Below are 16793 nucleotides of genomic sequence, written 5' to 3'. Positions count from 1 at the left end.
AATCTCATGTAGAGTTAATTGTGCACTTCCACACACTAGGCAGGGCATGAGTTTGGATAATTAAGGGAAATCTTTTATCCTCTCTTCAGACTGATTGTTTGCTCAGCTACAAGTATTTCTAAGATATGAATGAAATAAATCATTGCCAAAAGTATTATTTCTAAATTTTTCAAGAATTAGTTATATTTATACTTCTATCTACATATTCTTTCTTTTTTCTATTTTTTTTTATATTCTTCATACCTAGGTGGAGATGTTAAGAGAAATGAATAATATCCTTACAGATCTAAAAACTAAAGCGATTTTTTACATATTAGATTTATTTAAATCTAGTAACCTTTATTTCATGTAAGGAAACACTTTCCATCAGCTAAAGAAGCTGAAAAACATTGCAAGGCATTTGCCTCATATTTAAGGTAAACCTTTAATTAAGCTATTTTAAGATTTAAAACACATTCTTATGACACATGACTATAGCAAATGACTAGTTCTGAAAAAGGACCTGTAGGTCTTTATTGATTTCAATTCAGTAAAAACTTTTTTTCCTGTAAGCCAGTAATTCTATTTTAAAATCTGCTTATTTTTATCAGCTAAAAACTTCTTTCATTATTGTTAAACATAAACATCAACTTGTGTGAACCAGGTGAAAAACAGTTTTCTTCTCTTTCTTTGTCTTCTTTTTTATGACCAAGGTTTTAAAACAATTCAGGAGTCTAGATTTAATCTGTAAGGGCAGTTTGCTGAGCAGGGATAAATAGGGGATTTAGCTGCTTGTACTACTTTTATTACTCATATAGTGATGATATAGTATAGAGGTCATAAACCCCACAAAGAGCAGACCCAGAACCCCATTTAAGTACCTTAAAGTTAGGTTAATCAAGTCCCTTTAGCATGTTTTCTTAGCAAGCCCATTACTTCTAGTGTCTACCAACACAAGAGGTCATTTCAAACCTAAGTAATTCTATGGTTGCAATAAAAATGTACTTTCATCTGGGATTGCCTGCAGCGTAATACTGAACTTGCTTCAATGTAAGAGGCATAAATTCCATCTTCTTCAGAAGCAAAGTGGAGGCTAGAACTTAGGTCTCCTGCTTCCTGTCTGACATTCTGGGACTTCTGAAAATGCTGTTGAGGCTGCTAATAAGGAAAGTCATGATCCTCATAGGTGAAACTCTCAGGTTTCTCCCAAGATGTTAGGTAGTTGTTAGGCAGCAGAGTGTAATGGAATCTATCACCCCAGGTTATCACTTCTGAATCAAAGAGATTGGACAAAGGGGTTGACTGCTTCTAGAGGTACAGGCGGATTTAGGATTTTTAAGTTTCTTCCCCCAAATGAATGACATATTTCTCCTTTATATGGTTCAATAAAACATCACAAGGAAACATATTCCTTTGCTAATTTTTTTTTTCCAGCAGAAAAATTTGCCACTGTGCAAATACCAGACAAGATGGCACCTTAAATACCATGAAGTTAACATTCCTTCAGTATTCCATCAAATAAAGAAGATTGTCATCAGCTACTAAAAATATTAATAACCAATCAGTTTTACTGTTTATCAGTTATTATTAATGAGAAAACTGTTTTAAATCAACTAACCTGAAATGCAGATGAATCCAGAAGAGAAAAAAGCCTCATTGTATGAAGACAACTTATCTGTTTGGGCATAAACTGCATAAATGGACATATGAGAACAGGAACATTCCACATACTCTGATGTGTCATCAATCACTTTGCAGAACCCATTATCAGACAGCCAGCTGCAAAATACAAGTTTCACAGAGTTGGAAATGGACTTGAGTAATTCACACGGTAAGCAGCCTTGAAAATTATTGTTGTATCCCTGAAATACAAGTTTTCTAAACTATTGCATAGGTGTTTTCTGTAATGTTCCAGGTGCAGTGCTCAGAATAGCACATATATGTAAGATTAAAATATTGTTTATAGTCTTTTTTTTTTAATTTATGATTAAAAATATTCAAAAGTACATTACAACGAACATTTTCTTTTCCACTACTGAATCTTTGTGGCCACAGTTTTAAAATTTCTGATAGATTTCTACATCTGTCTGACTTTTCAAATAGTTTGTTACTTAACTTTGCTCAGTACATTACTCCATTATGAAGAACATTTTACACTGCTATTTGTCTTTTAGAAACTAAAATTCATGTTTGGGATTTTTTTTCAGTATTGCTGAAATGATTTTGAAAAAGGATACTTATGGTGACATTCTAAGCTATTTCTAATGGAAATCACGTATAGATAAAAGGAGAGCATACAGGTAAATTCTGCTACATGTTCTCCTGAAGAGCAATAATTTGTATAAACAACGACTGATATCATCCAGTTGGTCTAATGAAATTGTGTCTAAACCAACTAGATTTCAACAGGATACAGAACATAATTCTCTCCAAATTCATTAATATTAATTCAGTGACATAATTCTGGGATGTAAGACCTATCCCTGTAACCTAACGCATCATTACACAATCTAAGTGGTATTTTGGTGAAAAAAGCCAAGGGGAGAAGTCTGAGAAATATCTGAGCTAGAACAACTCCTCGTTTTATTACATGGAAAGTTTTATATACTGGTAAAAGGGCCAGAAAAATTAAGGGAAAAAGACAGGAAATGTATCAATTTTATAGTTGCAAATGATTTAATCGGAGTTATCACATCTTAGGCAAACACATGAGTTCCTGGTAGAAACTGGAAAACTAAACACATTAATAAAATAACCTTTCAGCCGCTTGATGCCAGAGGAGACACCGGGACTTCTGTGGAACAATCCGACCTCCTGGAGCATAAATGCGATAAATGACCTCATTGTTGTCTTTCAAAGGCTGTGAACTCTGACCTTTCAAGCTTATAGAAAGAACCTGAAACAATACGCACAATGGAAAGATAAATTTCATATTAAAATTTAACACAGTGCTCATTTTAATTAGACCATAAAAATATTCACATTATTTTAAATAAATTTATGATATTTTGAGCAATATCTAGATTAAAATAATTTCCTGAAAAAAAAAACTGTGTTGTCTTCAAACCTTGTTCTTCAGGGCAAATTCTTTATCTCCAGTAAGGAACCACTGCTGACTGCTGTATTCTGTGAACTGCACAGATTCACAGTTCTCTTCTTGAGGAGGTGATAATACAAGAGAGACCTCTAATAAATGTTCAGGCACTTGAATAGAATCCCCATCTTTTCCATTAAATCTGTGTCCATTGATTTGCTGAGGAAACCAGTTGTGAGCCATTATTGCAATGTATGGGCAGCTGTCAAGGATATTTTTGCCTCTGTTGAAATGAAAAAGCAATAGGGCTGGTAAGTGGAACCAAGCTTCACTCTAAATGACTCTAAAATGTATTTGTGATTTGTTAATAATTTATTCTTTCATCATTTTTAGGCTTTATGATGTTTAATTGACACACTGTTTCAGTTTCTGTGAAAAAAAAAAGAGGGGCTGAATTATTATGTATTTAAGCTTCTCCATTTCCCCTCTAGGATTTACTCCCTATGATCTGCAACTAAAATACCTTCATGGTAAATTAGGTGTGGTAGTTTGGTCTGGGCCTTCCTTGGTGACCAGTTTGTAGCCAAGGAAGTGCCTGGATTTACCCAGTATTCCCTACGATTTTTACGTAAGCCAGGTTATAAGAAGAAAGGAGGAGAGGTCTTCGCTCTCTTTCCTTCCGGCGGCTTGGAGGTGCAGGTTCCCTGCTGTTGAGTCTGCTGTGTTGGGAAGCGAGGCCTGGTTAGGCCTTGCTGACCTTGGGAGGCAGAGGTTGCCGGCGATTGTTCCGGAGCGACTCTCGGTTGTCCCAAGGAGAGTAGTGAGATATTTCTTTGCTAACTCTTTTAGTTGTTAGATATTGGGCTATTAATCGGGAGATATATATATATATATATTTTATTTTGGTTTTGTTCCTTTTCCCTTCCCCCTTCCCTTTCCCTTGTGAAATTGTATATATATTTCAATTGTATATAACTGTAACATAAGTGTAAATATATTTATATATATATATTGCTTTAGCTCTCTCTCTCGGTTCGGTTTTCTTGTTTGTTTTTCTCCCTCTTCTCCCTGAGGTTTTGGGGTGGGGGGGGACCTTCTTGTGGTAAGGTTTGGAGACTTGGCAGGGAGCCAGCTTCAAACCATATCACGCATCTAAACACGCATCTTTATAACCCCTAAAAGAAGGAGATGCATTAAAATGCATGATCTTGCTCTATCTTTTTCCCAACAGATGATGCAAAAAATCTTGAAATAAAGAATGTTAACTTTCAAGTTCTGAACACTGAACACATATTCAACTACCACCTGCTTAACAGATTCACAGTGGGAGAAACCTACTGGTTAAAACCTCTCTCATAAATGAGAATAATCTGTTTCTGCAGTCACCTACTTCCCCTGCCCCATTAGCCTGAAAAGAGAGTATTATGCACTTGCACACAAAACCAGCAATTTTAAACTATGAATAGCTTTAAACATTTTTAAATAATGTTCAAGTGAGCAAAACCAAGTACACATGAAGTACAAAATGCCAGTAGATATTTTCAGTTGCTAACTCTCATCTAGGCTTAGAACATCCCTCTCCATCATACAATTACATATTATTTGCTTAGAAAGAATAATGAATGCTTTTCCAGGCAACATTTGAGCTAAAGGTGAATTAATACATGCCAAATCTCCTGACTCATGTTCCCACAGCTACTCCATCCAAACGTACCAGTTACGTGTAACACACAATCTTACAAAGCAGAATACTGGTACTGTGACAAAGTGCTTTGTAAGATTGTGACAGCGCAACACTTTCTTATATAGGTAACATATTAGACGGTAAAAAAGCCCCTTTGCTGAAAAGGTAATTTAAATTTTCTAAATTGGTAAGTTGTCATGTATTTCCAAACAGATTCAAGTTTACTAACCTTTCTCCTGCTGATCCACACTTTATCCCAGTCAACAGAGAAAAAGCAAACTTCTCAGTCACCTCAGCAAGCAGGCTGTATCCCCGTGTATCCTCACGCTTCGGGCTAGCAAGAGCACAGAGTATCTCATAGAAAAGGCTTTTGCTTTTACCAGTGAGTAACTGGTCTTCACCTACACCTGTAATCTAATGAGAGGAGAAGAAATCAAAAAACATTTTGTGCAAAGGAGTCTGCTTGTAACATTTCCTCATGGTAAATGGTTTAGTGATATCTTCATTGTTATTCCAACGTTTATTCTGAAAGTTCAGAGTATTCTTCCCACCTCCTGATCTCTGCCGCCAAGGCATAAGACAGTCTGTCAAAACTACATAAAGATATGCTTACTAGGAATTTGATTATTAAAGAAAGAATGTGGCATTTTTCATTCTTTGAGAAATCAAAAATTGATGACTCTTAGGAATTTTGTACATTATTTTCTCTGTTTTCTGTGTGGCAACAATCACAAATGAATGAATATTGTTATAATACTTTGTGTCTAGGTATTTAGACATTTTCCAGATCCTGTGGATCTATCACCAGTCCAGAAGAGCCAGAAAGCTATAAAACTAGTCCATAATTTTCACATAACTTACTGCAATGCTTAAATGCTCAGCTACCCCAGCAACTCAATTCCCAAAGCTACTGAAGGAAAAAAGGCTAGTTATGAGTACAGCAGATTCCAGCCAGCCCTGGTAGTATTTGCTGGTGTGTTGACTGAGTCATCTGTAAAGATATGAGCAGGGGTTGTGCCAGGGCTAAAAGCAACAAAGATGGGGCCTGGAAGTCAAGAAAACATAATAAGCTGTATGAAACTGTGGCACCAAAGGGAAAATTTGCACAGTAGAAAATTTAGAGCTATAGGTATGTATACAAAATTAATACTGGTTGCTCTTCTCAACCTATTTGATTTCGTATTTCTTGCCACCATCCTAACTAGCACCAGACTAACTCCTTCCTTGACTGTGGGACTTCACAATTTCTACTTTTACTTCTGCAGTCTGTGCCCCTGAGTCACTGATGTGGATGTGATCTGCCCTGATTTTATCCTATGTGTTGTTATACTCTTATTAAAGTCATTTAAGAAAAAGCAGGAAATGTTTACCTTATCTATTATATGCACCACAGCAGTAAGCTGCTCTTCTGTAGTTTCTGTGGCCACTTTGACATTTAGATTCTGAAGGACTCTATGTAAAATGGTGTCATCAAGAGGCTGATGCAGTTGATCAATCAGCCCCCAAACTGGCACGGAGTCCAAATCTGAGACAATGGTGATGTTAGAAATACCATATACATCATCTACCCTGGCACCGCCTGTGGGATTAGAAAGTACAACCTGGAAACGTTTAGGAAATGGGTTTAAAGATCCTGTCTTTGGAGTCAGGGTCACATCCAGGAATGCATTTCTCTGTCCACGTTCAAAAGTCAATAAACCTTCAGATTTGGCAAAATCTTGTCCTGCCACAGCTGGAGATATGAAGGTGCGACCAACAGGTTCAGGTTTTTGCAGCTCCTTAAAACAAACCAAAAGAGTTTTAGCAACATTACAATAGGTGGACTTGTTCAAAACCAGCTGCCGTAGAACACACATACTTTAAAGTCGTAAAAATTATATACGTTAAAAAGAAATCCTCTTTTAAAATGCAAATATTACATTAAATGAATTATCCCATGAATTAGCAATCCATCAAACCTAGGGAAAGAATTATATATACTGTCAATAGGACTCAGCATCCCTCTCCTTCTTGGTCTGTTAAACCTCATGAGATTCCAATAGCCCCACTTCTTGAGCTTGTCCAGGTCCCTCTGGATGGCATCCTGTCCTTTGAGTGTGTCAACAGCACCACTCAGCTTGGTGTCATCTGCAAATTTGCTGAGGATGCACTCGTTGGTAGCCCTCCTTTGGACGCTCTCTAATACCTTAATATCTTTCCTATATTGTGGTGCCCAAAACTCCCCAATATTCAAGGTGCACCAGTGCAGAGTGGAGTGGGACAATCTCCTCCCTTGACCGGTTGGTGATGCTTTGTCTGATTCCCCCCAGGACACCGTTGGCCCTCTTGGCTGCCAGGGCACTGCTGACTCATATTCCACTTGCCATCAGCCAGGACCCTCAGGTCCCCTTCCACAGAGCTGCTTTCCAACCCCTCATTTCCCAGTCTGTCCATACATCCAGGGTTGCCCCATCCCAGGAGCAGAATCCAGCACTTTCCCTTGTTGAACTTCCCATGGTTGGTGATTGCAGCTTATGACTCAGGTACATGTAGGTTCCTCAGGTGGTCACCAACCTCAGGTGGTCATCAGTTCGGAGGAACTCTGCTCCCCAAGTCCCAACCCTGCTGTCCAAGAGGTGTGGGAAGAGAGGCTGACAGTGAAGACTGAGGCAAAAAAGTTGTTGAGTACCTCACCCTTCTCCTCATCTGTTGTTACCAGTTTTCCGTCATTGTTTATAAGGGTGGATAACACCTTCTTTGACCTTCCTTTTTGGGTTAACATACCTGTAGAAGCCCTTCCTGTTATTCTTTGTGTTCTTTGCCAGGTTCAGTTCCACCTTTGCCTTGGATTTCCTTAGCCCATACCTACACAACCGAAGTTCATCTCTATACTCTTCCCAGGTCACCTGTTCTTGCTTCAAATGTCTGTACATTTGCTTCTTTTTCTTTGATTTGACCAGCAGGTCCTGACTCAGCCATTCCAATCTTTGCCTTCACTGCCTGATTTCCTGCTCCCAGGGATTACTAACTCTTGCGCTCTATGAAAGTCTTCCTAGAAGATCTGACAGCTCTGTTCCACTCCCTTGTTTCCAAGGGCAGTCTCCCAGGGGATCTCAGTCACTCTCTCCCTGAAGAGCCAGAAGTCTACTTTCCTAAATTTCAGAAAAAATATAAAAATAAGTTAAATAATAATAAGTCTTACCTGCATGCTGTAGCTAACCGTTGTGGTTACAGATGTACTAGAATCTCTAAGAACTTGCAGGCTGATTAAAGCTGTCTTCTTATAAGCCACAGCAAAACGAGATCCCACAGCAAAATACACCAAACCATGAAGAGGATCACTTTCCAGGACTCTTATAAGAGCAAATCTGGCACTGCTGTTCAATGCAGCTCCTGTGCTTACAGCATACAGCTCAACAAAAATATAAGTTTCAAATTCAGGTACCTGTAAGTGAGGAATGATTTTTATATCATCATAAGACGTATTAATTACTTTCAGCTTTAAAAAAATGTATATATTATTTTGCATGCACAATGGATTACTTGTACTAACACTTAGCACAAGCATGCTTCCTGAAATGTGCAATAATTACAATGAATTATATCCTAAAAACAATATTCCAATAGGCACCACTCTTTCAGTCACAATAATTAAATTCCAGATTTTCACATGAAACTTATTGCATTGAAGTAGCTATTTATATAGTACAGGTATTGTGGCTGTAAATTTGCCATACATGGCAGTAAACTCTTCAAGAGCTCCAGATTCCAGAATATGGATTTACATAGATGTACATCTTCTGAAGAATTTGCTCTTCCATTCTCTTTTTACCTTACAAACAGGCATGTACACATCTACTCACCTGTGGAAAAACTGCACAGTAGTAAGTATGCAGTTTTGAAATGGCAATTAATTAACTTGATTGTATTCAAGTACTGAACTCAGTCAAAGTTCTGACATTTTACATACAACCTTAGTATTTAAACACTAATGTATTTATGCATGTTTTTACAAGAAAATCTCAGTAGATTTGCACACTTAACTGAATTGATTGAAAATCCCAGAGCTCAGATAAACTTCTCTGAGGTTGCAGAAACAGAGAAATCTGTCATTTTGAAAATACAGGCTGTTGAATTTTGGTTACTTATTTAAAATAAGGTAGCAGTATTAAGTTTACAATATCATGTTTAGCCTCATCTTTGATTCTGTACCAACAATACAAATGCAACATCTAAAAAAATTATTACTAAGATTCCAGAAATGATCGGAAAGATGTTATTTGTACCTATTGCATGCACTTGTCAAGTAGCAAACTTTAAAAAAAAAAGAGAGTAGTTCTTCACAAGAAAATAGCATTACAAAAAATGATGACCACTGAAGACTTTTTTTTTTTAGTGAACATAGCTTTTTATTTCAGCACTGAATTTTTGGAAATCCTACTTTAATTCTAGGATTTTAGCTAATGAAGTCAGTACAGATGACTAAATAAAAAATTACAAAAGCTAGAATGTGTCACATAAAAATGTAAAATAGTCATTTAATGTGTTTATTACTTCATTGTTTTGTAATGTATTGACTACTACTTTATAAACTAACTTATGAAAGCAGAACTGGAAGAAGAATTAGGAAATATTTGGAAGGATAAACAGTATATATTTTCAATTAAATTGTTAAATATTTCTCTAAATTAAATGATCTTGACTGATGACAAGCACAATTTTACTGGAATGCTTGGGGAGCTTTAGCCTTCCATTAGCACTTGCTAGAATGGCACAGGCTTTTGCTTCATGTGTCACAACTGCAAGTCTCTGCAACTTCTGCACTTCTGTCATTAACCAGTGATATCACTCCTTTGGACTAAATTGGTTCAAAACCCCATTTTAGTCAGCAAGGCAGCCTGTGCCCCACACACCTATATATTTTATTCACTGGGTCTGTATTGTAAAGATAACATATGAAGATGGAAAATGGCCCTCTTACTGAACTAAGAGAATGCATCCTGGTTCCTAGTAGGAAATCTCTACTTCCCATATCCAACATCTTGCATTATTCTCTAGAATGAAGTTAGAAAAAAACATGGAAACTTTCTCATCCAGTCCTTTTCCACTGCCTAGACCTCAGCTTTGACACTAGCCTGGCTGCTAGGATAATTTCTTAGAAAGTTTAAAATTCCCAGACTTTGAAAGAAACATTAATCAAACATTAATCCTTCCTTTCCTAAGGGATTACTCTAACCTCTAGTTATTCACACAAAAATATTTTTTCCTTCTCTTTTCAATAGAAAAACTGAATGCTGTGCTTTGTGTTTAGTTCAGTCATATCTGTATTTGAGAGTGCCAGCTGGGACTCACAGGCAGTTACGCTTAGGCACACCCAACTGACAAATGCCATTTAGTGGATGATGGCTCCTATACTGAACTTCACTATTCACAAGCTGCATGTGCATAGCAACAGAATTTTAGACACTCAGAGATTCTTACGCAGTTTTATGAGTAGATCTTTCACAGATCACTGTGCTAGATTTAGGAATTTAAAATTACACACAAATTGGAATAAAAGTTCTTTTGTGGAATGAGATATTATTTATAGAATATGGTTTCCATAAATCACCCCAAGAAGTGCTTTGATAGATGAAAAACTTACTGTGTGAAGGATGACAGTTCAGTATATCAATAAACACTTCACTGAAACAACTCCATTCTTTTCTTCTTATTGTTCCATGAAAATCTGAGATCTGTAATTTAGTCTTTAAACTAAACACTCATCTCCTTCCCAAATTTTTACCAGTCACAACAGAGGCAGTACAAGCCTACAAATAAACATGTTGCAGAGAAACTAAGCAGATGTCAAGTTATTATCTTCAAACTAAACATCAGTTTCTCTGGATCAGAGGAGTCTTTTCATCTTGATAAATTGCAATTCAATATCATAGTGCTGTACATAAATAAGCAATAATTACTTACCTCATCAGGCTTTATTTCAATGGAGATGTTGCACATTGTCTGACCTGCCATGCAGGTCGTGGCTCCCAGCACAGATACAAGTTCATTCTCCAAGTTCATGCCATCCTTCAGAAGGACAACAACTGTTTTATTAAAGGTCACACGCCAGAAGACCTCCACATCTTCAAAAGCCCTATAAACAAAAGAGAGGAGTATACATGTACTGAAGGAGAGCACTACTTTAAGAAACATAAAACACAGAGGTAACATACATTTTATGTTACTGTTCAAAACTTATCATTAGGGAATAAACTGCTTTACAATGAAAAAATAGCTCTTTTTCATTTACATTCCTTCCTCTAAAATCTATTCAGATTTTTAAAAAAGTAACAGAGGGATAAAATAAAGCAATTATGGGCACTCAGATTCTCCTCAATTTTTGTTTCAGACAATATGTGATTATCTGAATAAGAAACTGGTGCTTGGAAGACAGGGATGTTCCCAAGTACTTTCCTTAATATTATAATAACCATCTGCCTGGAAAGCCAGGCAGAATTTGTCTTTCCTATAACTCTAAGGAACTTAGAGTACTTGAACATATTTGTTTAAAGTCCACATAAGCATACTACATATATATATTAATTAGAAAAAAAGCTCATACTATCTCTGTGAATGAAGACATAAGCATACTGGCATGTAACTTCGTAATTCCTCCTTATAGTATTCACAGCTACTTAACAGAACTAGAGTTACACCTTTAGCAGTGCAAATACTTCACCTTAAGCAAAACCTTCACACTTGCTGTCCTACAGTATAAGTTGGAAAGCATTTGGGTTTCTTCCCTGTTCTGCCGTACACCAACACTGGGACAGCTCTAATTACATTCACAACTTAAATGTCCCTTTGCCAAATTCTGGAAAGTTATTAAAAGAGCTGAAAAGTAAAGACTTATTTTAAACCTCTGTGATGAAAACCTCTTCCACTAACAGTAGCTTCTGTGATTCAACACAGCCCATTACAGAGTGTGGGAGAGCACTGGAATCAGCTGTTGCCTGCACCTGTTCGGTTGTCGTGCGACAGTCAGCAGCACCTCTCTGTTGTCTGAGTCTTCATCAAGTACCAAACCACTTTGTACTTCTGGAATGAATCCCAAAATGCCATTCTGGAGATCACTTCCTATGTAGGAAACAGTCCACGAAACTAATAAGCAAGATAGTTAAGCTGAGAGTAAATTATAATTTTACGGATAATTGCTAAAAACCTCCAAACAATAAGGTATCAAAAGCATGCTGAAAAGTACTATTTGAAGTACTATTTGGGGACACCTCAAGAAAATTTCTTTTAATATTTCTACTCTTAATTTACGCTCCATAATTATTTAGAACTTCAAATGCTGGCATTTCCAAATTTTATTTTAATCAGCAGAATAAGTGTTTTTGAAAGTAAATTCCTTATGAGAGTCCTGGCACTATTTTTGCAGATAAACCTGTATTTTCAGGAACATTCAACAAACTGATTGAATTCTGTGTCCCTTGGCTTCAAGAGACTAGGTGTTACAGTAGTCCAGAACAGCTTTTGACAAAGCCTTGCTTATAATGCCCTTATAAAACATCACTTTAGTCATATTATTTTATATTTATAATAACACTTACAATGTTCTTTCTGAACAGAAGTGGACCCCAATGTATGCCTAGATGGACAGCATTATAACAGTAGATATTGGGACAAAGATGGGCTTCCGAAGACAAAATTCAAGCTTTCTTATTCATCCTACCCAGAACGTTGTTGAACCCATTCATTTCCCCAGATTATTACATCAGCTTTTCTCTTGCATCTTTAATTCAGTGTGTGGAACTAGGGAGCTGTAAAACCCTAATTTTTTCTCAGGGGAAGATGTAAATAACTTCAGCAAAACAGTAGTGGAAGAAAAAACAAACAGTGTTAATGAGAGGAAACTAATGTCTTTGCATTGCCCCATTAAATCTTGCTTCTAAAGGATTTCTCCTTGCAGGTAGTGATGGCTTTACTCTGCAATTGAAAAGGCTATTTGGTTCCATGCCAGTGATTACTAAATGTCAATATATGTAAGATGAACAGAAACTGTGTGTTTGGTTATGTGCATGCACAAACATTTAACCTGTGGTATTTATCTATACAGTTAAATGCAGGTACATGCTTGTTCCAATTCCCAACTTGTTTCTATATCTTAAGCTATATTGCAGTTAAGATTGGTTTATATTCAGTTGGTAAGCTTGATAGATATCTAAAAGCTAAGAGAAACTGGAGCTCTGACGTCACTTTCTCACAGTAGCATAGTGACTGAAAGAAAAACTTCCTTGATGCCTTGCAGGCCTATTCCTTTCTTCCATCCCCAGAAGGAGAGGATGACACCACTGCATATATGAACTGCACAGTATCAACAAAAAAAAGCAGAAACTGTTTTCTTATACTTTGTAGAAACTCTATACATCGCAAAAGCAAAAGAAAACTTAAAAATACAAAGTATATGAAATACATCTGACAAAATGCCAGCACAATTCTAGTTAAAAGGGCCTTCTAGTTCCAATACCCTTCTGAAAGCTGAATCAGCTCTGAAACACACCAGATGGCTCAGGACTTTGTGTTGCTGGGGCTTGAAATATTCCAGGGGTGGAAAGAGACTGTGCAACCTCTCCGAGCAACCTGTGCCACTGCCTCTCTGTAAACTTCTATGTTTACAGACAAAAAAATGTTTCCTTATACCCAGGCAAAATCTCATTTTAACTTATGTTCATTGTCTCCCATCAAGGACTGCTGTCAAACGCATTATTTAAATAACAGATCACTGAATTTTTATGTCTTTCCTGTTTCAGGTAATCTTATGGTTTTATGGTAATCTTAGGAACTAAGTCTTCCTGTATTCAAATGCTTCATGACATTTTCATTCACAAAATCGTATGTTCTAGATCAAGTTAGGAAAAGGAAAAAAAAAGTTAAAAAAAGCTTAAAGCATTCCTGAATGTATACTTGAGAAATGAGAATGAACAATGGAAGCCCAGCACCTCTGCAACAGGTTCCTGTTGGACACTTTCATATTCAGATCAAAATTAATTGGTGACACTTCTCATAGCCACAGATCTGTATCATAAAGTATCCCAATTGTTCTTTGAATTTGGAAGTCATGGATCTTTTGAGATAGGAACTTCAGGTACCAGGGGAAGGGTTGGCACAAGGAAAATGGCAAAGAAAAATGAGCCTGCAAATGCTTCTACAGCTGCAAGGCAAACGCTTTCTGCTCAGCCATCTCCTATCATGAAGTAAAATAGGAAAAGAAGAGAGATAAGCACCATCTAAAAATGTATTTTGAGCTACATTACTAAGGGATGTACAAAGTGTTTAGTGGACTAGATGCTTCCTCTGATCTGGAAAACCTAAGATTTGGGAACAGAGTACCCTGCTTATTACCACGTAGAATCACAATCTTTACATCAAAATTGCTACCAGAATAATTTACTGTAATTTAATTCAAATATGTTTACTTGTTTTCTGGGGGAAATGATTTTACCTGCAATAATTACTGTTGAAAAAGCAGCAAATCCATGTTCATCCTTCCCTTCCACAATCTGAGCCCCATATTCAGGATTTGAGAGGAAAACATAAAATAATTCCTGGCCTTCAGGCTCATCATCATCAAAAATTTTTATGGATACCATGCTTTCTCTTTCTCCATCTAGCAAAGTCAGAGAGACTGTCTGTTCTTCAAAATCTTCTCCTTCCATTGCCCATGTGAAGTTTGATTTTCCATGAACATTTCCAAAAGGATATAAATCTATACCACTCTGTGCACTCACTCCCCCAAAGGTTTTTACAGTTATTTTAATATCACCAGTAAATTCCTTGGTCCTTCTGATTTGAAGCACTGCTGTGTTGGACATACTGTTGTTTGCATCTTCTTCAACATAAATAAATTCTGGCCCCAGACTTAGTATTCCATGAAGAATATCATTAGCCAGGATATTAACTGTTGCAACACTGAAAGCTGGATTTAAACGTGGACTCCAGGCAAGGTTCACAGGTTGAACATCCAGAATTTCCACAGAAGTCAAATTTACAAAAAAAAATTCCTCTATTTCAGACACAGTGTCATCAATTATTGATAATTCTATCACAGCACTTGTCTGAAAATGTAAAAACATAAGCTCTCCATTGTAGATGGGTATAAAGTCCTCCTGTGGTTTGGCACTTCCCGGAATGGTCTCATATGTCAATTTAGTGAGATTACTTCGAAACCCAAACAATCTTTGTACATGTAGAGTGACCGTCTGTACATCTTCTTCAACTGAAACAGATCTTGAGTTAAGATCAAACTGGAAGATCCCCATTGGCTCAATTTCAGCTATCGTAAATCCTGACCTGAAATACAAAAGATACCAAGGTTGAGAGAGGAAATATGAATAACAAAAAGTAAAACAGTCAAGCATAATAATTTTCAGTGTGCAAATCAATGACGGCTGTAAGAAAGTGGATTAGAAAATGTGTAACGGCAGAGGAAAGAAATAGCAACTATATAAAGCAAGACAAAGAGGGTCCCTGAAAAATGCTTTTGCAGTGATTGAATTGAAAAGCCCTCCATGGACTCAACACATCCTAAGTCAGTACAGGATACTGAGTAAATTATATATAAAATATGGTCTTCCTGGAAAATGGAGAGGCAAAGGAAAGTACGTTTTCCTGTTGTGGACACAATGCACGAATACAATACAGCCACTACAAGTAATACCGGTTTTAAACACTGAACAAACTTCCTGTACCGAGGGAAAACTGAGGAGTAGTCAGATGCTAGCAGATCTACAGTTTTAGCCAGGAAGCTAGAGAAGGATGGGAAGTTATTTTAAAATATACAGTGGAACTCTGAAATACTAACTGCCCCTTCACAACATTACTCATCACACTTTTTTCCAGATCTGAGCCTTGTTATCAATATCATTTTTAGCTTTACTTTGTTCATATTAAATATATCCCCTTCTTATTAGAAAATATTAGACTAAGACTCTGTTAAATCTTGGGTCGTAAATTTATCTCTAAAACTGACCCATTATTCAGTGCCAGAGGCTACCAAATGACACTACAATTACAGTGAGTGGCTTTGGCTAACAAACAAGACCCCTCCACCACTACAGAAGCCAAAAAATCTCCAAAGTAATTGTCAGCTCTATCTGCTGTGGGATGTAGTCTTACATTTTCTAGGAAAGGTCATTCTTATACACTCAAGGTATTTGACTCAAACAGTGAACATGAGCCCTGAGAACACCAGTCCATAGGGTGGACAAGCCCAAGAGAAGGGGTCAGTTTGAGGAATTTAGCCACCTTGTTTGCTCCTTGCTTCCTTCAGATTTCCCAGTGTAAGTCTAATATGGTGAAACCAATAGCCTTCTCACACAGTGTCACTCTATGTTCATTCTTTTCATACCACTTTTAGCTATCAACGAGTAAAGAAGAATGAAAATAGTTTGAAGAACAGATAACTGAGATGAAAAACTACACTGAAAGTAATGTTTTTGGTTTTAAGAATAAAACGAGGTTTTATATAAGTTAAGCATTTCTACAGCATTTCTTGTTTCATTTTATTTATTTTAAATAATGTTTGCTATCTAAGATCTTCTAAATATGGAGTTTTAGGGACACTGAAAATTGTCAAAGTTTATTTTGTTCTTCAGCTTCCTGGTTAACTGTTGATCTCAGTTCTTCATTTTCCTAACTGTTTCCATCATTCTAAGAACATTCTAGGCACTTTGGATCCCAGTGATAGGAAACAGACTGGAATTGAAGGAAAGTCTCAGTTCCAATCAGGTCAGATCTGCAGTACTGACACTTGTTTCCACCTGAGACAAGACATACAAATTTATCAAACAAGGCACTAAAATTTGCTAGCTACCTATAATTTAATACGGATTTGTATGAGGTATATGGCTATATACAGGTCATAATTCTTACAGCATCTCTGCAACTTGAAAGTGTAAGTAACATCCTTACCTCAGTCGAGCCCCACCAGACACATTGCTGTGCACTGCTGTTAAAGTGATGGCAAATGACTCACACTTATTTAGGCTTGGAATAGCCTGAAATGAAATCACTTTACTTTCCTCCCTGGAGGAAAACATAACAGTACCTGAAAGGAGAAGAATCACAGAATAT

The 16793-nt window shown here is 36.8% G+C and overlaps 1 protein-coding gene across 1 annotated transcript in view; it reads right to left on the bottom strand.

The window, feature by feature from the left end:
* ADGRV1 (adhesion G protein-coupled receptor V1) overlaps positions 1-16793 on the bottom strand; it is a 272818-nt gene that overhangs the window by 140570 nt on the left and 115455 nt on the right. The window contains exons 79-88 of the mRNA XM_017812706.1: positions 16632-16767; positions 14164-15011; positions 11678-11795; positions 10641-10812; positions 7879-8121; positions 6068-6475; positions 4927-5111; positions 3047-3296; positions 2736-2875; positions 1598-1758 (exon numbers count right to left, since the gene is read on the bottom strand). Coding sequence (XP_017668195.1) covers positions 1598-1758; positions 2736-2875; positions 3047-3296; positions 4927-5111; positions 6068-6475; positions 7879-8121; positions 10641-10812; positions 11678-11795; positions 14164-15011; positions 16632-16767 — 2661 coding nt within the window. The remainder of the gene's footprint in view (positions 1-1597; positions 1759-2735; positions 2876-3046; positions 3297-4926; positions 5112-6067; positions 6476-7878; positions 8122-10640; positions 10813-11677; positions 11796-14163; positions 15012-16631; positions 16768-16793) is intronic.

Source organism: Lepidothrix coronata, unplaced genomic scaffold (assembly GCF_001604755.1).
Source record: "Lepidothrix coronata isolate B3197 unplaced genomic scaffold, Lepidothrix_coronata-1.0 Scaffold37, whole genome shotgun sequence".
Classification (NCBI taxonomy): domain Eukaryota; kingdom Metazoa; phylum Chordata; class Aves; order Passeriformes; family Pipridae; genus Lepidothrix; species Lepidothrix coronata.
This window is presented reverse-complemented; position numbering and strand designations above follow the sequence as displayed.